A 7,210-nucleotide genomic window follows, 5' to 3' on the forward strand; every position below is an offset into this window, starting at 1 on the left:
ATTTTGTATAGTAAATGTACTAAACAATATTAGCTTTTTCGTAATGCACATGGTGTGACGGTAATGTATCTTCCCTTTATCATAAATGTCAATAGTTCAAAAACCATGCAGTTTATGGTGTTTTCGCCTTTAAATAGCTGTTTTCGCCTTTAAAATAGCTCTGGGGTTTTGGCGGGTTAAAAATAAATCCAAAGCAAAAAACTTGGCGTAACTAGTGTAATTTAAATTTGATTCGAAATAGTACCCCTAGTAGATAATGGTGTACTGCACTTTATATTTTGGCTCTAGTTTCTTGTCAGAAGCTATGTGGTTTTTAATAAAACATCTGAAAAGAGTGTAAAACCGAAAGAATATATGGATGTCCCAACATAAAAAAGGAGAATAGAATCACCACCTCAAAATATTTCGTCTCTTTTGTTCAAATTTCAGTTTATTAGTCCGCTATATTTCAACAAAATACAAGAATAATCATGAATCAAAGTCTATTCTGTTTACTTTTGAGATGGTAATATTTGCCATTCTAAAAAAGTTAAAAATTTTTGACCTTGACAAAGGCTCCTTGTTTCGTCCCAGATTCTAGCATGGCATCCAAAACCGCAACATCTCGTGCACCTTCAGCATATGAACACCGAGCTTCAGCTTCAATGTCATTACTATTCTGCACACAAGTTTCTAACATATTATACATATACATATACACATATACAAATATTACATAAACAAGTATTATACATAAGGGTTGAACGAGTTAAAAACAGTCCAAAGCTTACTTTTAATGCTTACAACATCCTAAAGCGTTTTTATTCAGAGATTTAGAGTGTGTTAAGAGTAATAATACTGTTTTTGATCATTAATACATTGACTAGTTATAAATACTTTAAAAATGGTCAAGTTCAACCCGCCCGCTCTGTTTTGACCCATGCTAAAATGACTCATTTTGACTAACACCTGTTTCGACCCGTTTTCCAACCAGCCCATCTTTTCACCTCTAGTTGAAATAGATACTTGCAAAAATTCGATACATGTATATGTGTATAGGCTTGTAAACAAAACAAACAAACACGTATAGAGTACGCTTATAAACCGAACAAATGATTGAACACGAACAATTAGACCGAAAGAAGTTTTCTTGTTAGTGTTCGTTCATAAGAAAATGAACAGTTCACGAATGTAAATGAACATAAAAGAACTAATTGCCTAACTGAGCGAACACGAATTAAAAGTAAACATGAACAACAATCTGTAGGGCCTTAAAAATTGATAAAACCAATCTAAATTGCAATGGGTGATATTTTAATTTCATAAAACTAGAGTAAACTGTAATGGACCTAAATTTTTTTTCATGAATATACAAACGAACGAGACATGTGCTGATGTTCGTTCTTTTAACTCAAATGAACAAAATACTTGCTGTGTTAACATAAACAAACTTTCCATTAACTGCACGTTTGGTTTGTTTACAGGTATGTGTGTGCAGGGCCGCCCGTATGTAGAAGAAGCCCAAGCTAAGGCTTTGGGCCTCCAAGTTTTTGAGGCCTCAATTTTTAAAATATTTATCTTTATTATTAATATAAAAATATAATTTAAATATAATGCTAAGTTTGGCTGCTCTAGTTCAGTGGTAAAGTTCCATGCTTGTGTTGTGGAGGACCTACTATCGAATCCCATCTTCACTATAAAAAGTTTCTTTTTCTTTTATATTTTTTTATCTTACCATGAGGGGTAGAAAACTAGAAATAGTAGTGCCTGTAATCCAAAATTAAAGAGATCAAATATTTTCTTGTGTTCTAATTGCAATTGTTTTTTCTTTCTTTCAAAATAAAGGATTATAAAGCATTTCAAGTTATTTTTTTATAATAACTTAAGCATACATAATATATAGTTTTCAATTGTAAAAAAAAATGTTTCGACTCTAGAAGCTAAAATGCAATGTCTATTTCTCTTAAAACTAAGATGATATATGAACATTATAATTGTAAATGCCTATGTTGAAAATGTCCAATGTGTATGATGTTGTGCACAAGATGTTTTTGAATATCGTCCAATCAAGTTACCTTAATGTCGTGTTTCAACAAATTTATATTTTGGTTGGTTTCTTTTAAGAAACAAATCTAGAGAAATGAAAATGAATCGTTTTTATATCTAACGTATTTATTTTATTAACTGTGAAGCAGAATTAATAAAACAAATGAAAATTACAATACCAATTTTTTTATTATTTTTTTTATTTTTGTAAAAGGCCTCAAATTTTTTATTCGCTTTAGGCCACTAAAATGGTTGGGCCGCCACTGTGTGTGTGTGTGTATACACACACATATACATACATAATCATATATATAATACCTGAAGAGAGGCCCTTGAGATGTCACTTAGAAAAGCTTTGAGCTCTTCAGTGACCCCACTGAATGGATAGAAAGTGCTCTTTGTTTCCTTATTGGCATTAAACAGTGTAACCTGTGCAAAGTTTAAATTAATAATTAATATTATATAAAAATTGTACACTGCAAAAATTAGACGATTCTGCATTACCACGTAACCATGTTGTCCGTCTTTGTTTCCTCTCTCAACTTGCACGGTCCCATTTAAACCAACAACTCGCCATATAATCTGTAATATATACACGGAAAATAATCTGAATTACATTTTACATTCAATTCATAGATAACAAAATAAATAACAAAAAACGTAAGAATTTGTAACCTTTGGTGATTTTGAGGACACCAACATTACATATACTCCAGAACATCCGTTCTCAAGTTGACTAGAAATGCAAAAAAGAAAAAAAAATGTCATTTTAAAATCAAATTTCAAAGGAAAAATGGAAATGATAAAAGAAGGGTGTGTGTTTTATGAGTGTTAACTTACAATAAAGATGAAATGGTATCTGGTGGAGGTAGGGTTGTATCCACATGAGATGTCATAGCTGACACTGAAGCAACCTCACATCCAACAAGCTGACATATATTCATGTTAGTGTTGATATATATATATATATCTTTTTCCTTTTATTTATGTTTAGTATTTTATAGTTAGGATAAAAATACCATTCTTAAGCCTGCAATGTAATGTACACCCATGTCTAGAATGAATCCTCCCTGCCACACATGTAGAGATAGAGAGTATAATTGGAAATATAATGTGTTCCATCAATATCAAAATTTTATATATAGGCATGTGCATTTTTATTATCAGAAACTTTCTATTAAGCATTATTTGAAGGGGTTATTAGACTATTTTTCTGTCCTTAGGCTATGTGTAATGGGGCGTGAATTTGGGCGCGAAGGGGCGCGAACACTGCCCCCCGGGCGATTTTTGGGCGAAAAGGGGCGGGGGCGGGGTGTTTTTATCGCCGTGGAAGAAGAAGAAATATTATTATTATATTATATGTATGTGTGTGTATATATGTGTATATGTATATGTATATATGTTGTGTGTGTGATATATATATGTATATGTATATATGTTGTGTGTGTGTATATATATGTATATGCAAAATGAATCCTAGAAACAAACCGAACCAACCGAACCACCCATTCCCTCCTTTCGGTCAACATCATGGTTCGCAAAACCATCCGAACGTGAACTTACAATGGAACCCGATGAACCTAAACCAACCGCGCTATCCGTTTCAATTTCCCGACCCGAACCTAAACATGTACGCCAACCGAGCTATATGTTTTTTTTATAATTTTAGTTATGTATTTTTTTTGTATTTCTTTTTAATTTTAATGCATTTTTATTTAATTATTTGAAGAAATTGGTTTTTATGTGATTAGTTTAATTATAAAAAGAAAATAATAAAAAAGGATACTGTGGGCCCAACTTGTAGCCCCTACACCATTACACCCCAAAAACAAATTCGCCCCATTTGCTGACTGGCGCCACGTGTCACAATTCGCCCCCCATTTGTAGCCCCTCCACTACACATAGCCTTATAGCTATGTGTAAAACAATTCTTTTGTACGCAATACAAAATTCTTATAGCTGATGCAAAATTGCATTTGATTTCATAAAACAATTCTTTTGTAGGCAATACAAAATTTCTAAAAGTTACCCACTTTCTGCACATCAATCAAAACACATACGCACTAATAAAAACCTATAGAACAAGTTATGAAGTCAAACTACATCATACAGAAATGAGCTTACATATTTCCTGTTTTTAGCAACTAACTTTGAATTGTGCACATAATAGAAATCAACTTACATCTTTTTAACTGATTTTATACCAATTGCAAATAACGACATCTTACTGGTAGATGTGATCTTATTTGTCATTTTAGAGTATAGGTAAATACACAACTTTTTTTTCAAAAGCATTTTTTCATATGTGCCATCTGATTCGCAAGCTGACATGGCATCAACTGCTTATATCAGGCAATTTACGGGTAAAACGAGTTACAATGAGACTGATTGCTAATATTGGTCATAATTTGTAACTTGGTAATTTAGAACTCCGTTTCATTTCAGTCAAAGTTTCCCAAGTTTTACATATTTAAAACAAGAAAACCACCCCCTGTACATAACCTACTAAAATTTTGAACTGACAATAAACAAAAAAAAAAAAACAGTTCATTTAACTTCACCAATGACCAGTATGACTATTTGCTTAGTAATATGATTTGTAGAGTTTCTAAATAAAGTTACCACATACAAAGGTTAATGTCTTACAGTAAAATTGCGCCTCCATGAACTTGAGAAGTAAGGATTTGAACTGTTCATTGAGCCTTCTATGAGTACTTGCACACTCATCATATCTCCAATTTCAGACACCAACTTTCTGCTCTGTTAAGTAAAAAATAAAGTTTCTCTAGCAAGATCTCAATGATACAAGTGAAAACCAAAAGTTCAAGATCAAAGTACCTCTACAAAAGCAGGCTCAAATCTGTAATTTTCTGCGACAGCCCATATTTTTTTAGCAGATTGATTGTTGCAAAGAGAATTATAGCCTGATAATGCAGTTTCTGCCTCACTTATAGCTGCAGATGAAATCATAATAGAATAAATAAAGTTAAAGTGTATTAAATTATTATTAATATCATTCAGCATAATTGCTTTAACAGGATCTCACTTACATGCAGCAGCTGGTTTCTCTTCAGAGCCAACATTTCAGTGAAAGAAAAAACATGCAAGGAAGCAAAAGAAAGAAGATATAAGTTTATTCCATGCAAAATGAATAGAAATAACTAATTATTTGCTTGAGTTGAATTTAGGTTACCTTGAAGAACATGCTTTCCAGCCTTCAGAAGCTTTAGTGACATATCCACCTGCACGTAACAGTAGCATTTGATCATTTTGAGTTGGAACTTTAATAATCACCGGTTCTGCTTTGTTAATTTTGAAATTATAAAGGTAACTCCAAAAGAATGGATTCTAACTTAGAGATGGTGCTAGTATAATGGCAAAATTTTTGTTAGTTGTTCTAATACAGATAGGGCTGTAAACGAATCGAACCGAACCAAACCAAACCAAATTAAAGCGAACAAGGCCGTGTTCATGTTCTTAGCTTTCATCGAACAAGCGGATGGTTTACGAAAAGCTAACCGAACAAAGCTTCTTGTTCGTGTTCGAGTTTGTTCATTAAGGAAATGAACGTGTTCGTGAACGGTTCACTAACACTAATGAACACAAACAATGTTCCATTTGATTTGGCTAACCTAGAAAGGTCGGTGTCAACGGTTTGGTCCGGCTACCAAGTTTGCATTGGTGTTTTTTTTAACATTCTTATTCATATGTTAATTTTACACATAAATTAATCACATAATACTTATATAAATATTTTTGTTGTATAGTTAATAATAACTTTGCTTAAATCTATACGATAAGATTAGAAAAGTCACTAAAAGTTAAAAACCTATAACAAACAAACACTAACGAACATAAATGTGACAAACACATCACGGACATAAATGGACTAACATGGCCTCTGTTCGTGTTCGTTCATTTAGTTAGTTGGAACAAAATTCCTTGTTCATGTTCGTTCATTTATTTATCAAACGAAAGAACATAAATGAACTTCGGGCCGAACATCGGACATTTACGGCCCTAAATACAGATGGCAATTAGTATAAACTAAAACAGTATTGATGTGAAATGTCAATCATCATCCTACAAATTACACAGAAATGAACCTGAAATTGGCCAGCAAGAGCAACAACGACTCCAACAATATCCGGATCCGAAATAATATCATCAAGTCCGTCATCTCCGAACTTACACTCCACATTCGGAAACACCTTCCGAGCAATGTCCGAAGCCTCGCGTGACGATTTCTACACAAATTTATTATTAATCACTAAATCAAACAACACACTACAATTCTACACACTGAATCGATTAAATTACGCTAGTTTAGTTTGAAATAAATAATAATACCTCAGATCGACTCCAGATAGCTTTAACAACCACGAGGTCCGAGATCTCAGCTAGTCTCGGGAGGTATTGAGATTTGACGAATATTCCGGCACCGATAATGGCGATCTGAGGTGGATTTTGAGCCATTATTAATATTATTGACGGTGAATTGTGCGTGAATTCAAGATGGAGAACAGGATCACTAGATCAGTAGCCCGTAGTTAGTTACATGTGTAGAGGTGCACAGACCGGTTCTCAGGTTAGTGGTCAACGGTAAAATAATATGTTAGACCGGTTAATCTACTCGGGTGCTAACCGGTTTCGAGACAAGAAACTCCTACCCGGTATAACCGGTTTCGGGTATAACCGAACAGTAAACCGGTAAATAACCGCAAAAATGGCGCTTAAAAACTAATAAAAAACCAAATAACGGGTTCGGTTAACTGGTTTGTAACCGGTTTTGGAGATCGATAATATAAACTGGTTTCCAACCGAAGGTTAGAAGCGGGTATAAACTGGTTAATGGTGGATCGATACTAACCGGTTAGGATTTTGGGTAGGAATCGGTTAGGAGCCGGTTGACCGTTTTGGTTGTGCACCTCTATCTTAAAAAGTAATTTACGCAAGTTTTTTACCCACCCGTTGCTCTGGAACAGGTTAAATGCATTGCATATTCAAAAGGTCTCACATTGCGCCGGATACGTAGTGGAGAGTCGGTTGGTATTGGTTTGATTCGTTATGGTAAAAATATTGTGCAAAAGGTTTCATTATCAAATATGAGGGGCTAAAAAGTAAAGATGTGAGTTAAAAGGACAAAAGTTTCGTTACCAAAGCTGATGGATCAATTAGTAAATAT

At 33.6% G+C, this 7,210-nt stretch overlaps 1 protein-coding gene across 1 annotated transcript; it reads right to left on the minus strand.

Annotated features, from left to right (window-relative positions):
- Positions 1-186: 186 nt before the first annotated feature.
- LOC143620149 (dehydrogenase FPY6-like) lies at positions 187-6,578 on the minus strand. Its single transcript, XM_077091901.1, has 12 exons — positions 6,376-6,578; positions 6,132-6,272; positions 5,219-5,267; positions 5,076-5,093; positions 4,864-4,979; positions 4,672-4,785; positions 3,045-3,095; positions 2,866-2,954; positions 2,701-2,761; positions 2,530-2,607; positions 2,344-2,454; positions 187-658 (listed from the first exon to the last, which is right to left on the minus strand). The coding sequence occupies exons 1-12, from the start codon at positions 6,499-6,501 to the stop codon at positions 530-532; spliced, it is 1,083 nt and encodes a 360-aa protein (XP_076948016.1). The 5' UTR covers positions 6,502-6,578; the 3' UTR covers positions 187-529.
- Between the last annotated feature and the right edge of the window lie 632 nt (positions 6,579-7,210).

The sequence above is a fragment of the Bidens hawaiensis genome, unplaced genomic scaffold, assembly GCF_021521415.1.
Source record: "Bidens hawaiensis isolate Kalapana, Puna unplaced genomic scaffold, B.hawaiensis_p1.1 tig00002553_1, whole genome shotgun sequence".
NCBI classification, from domain to species: domain Eukaryota; kingdom Viridiplantae; phylum Streptophyta; class Magnoliopsida; order Asterales; family Asteraceae; genus Bidens; species Bidens hawaiensis.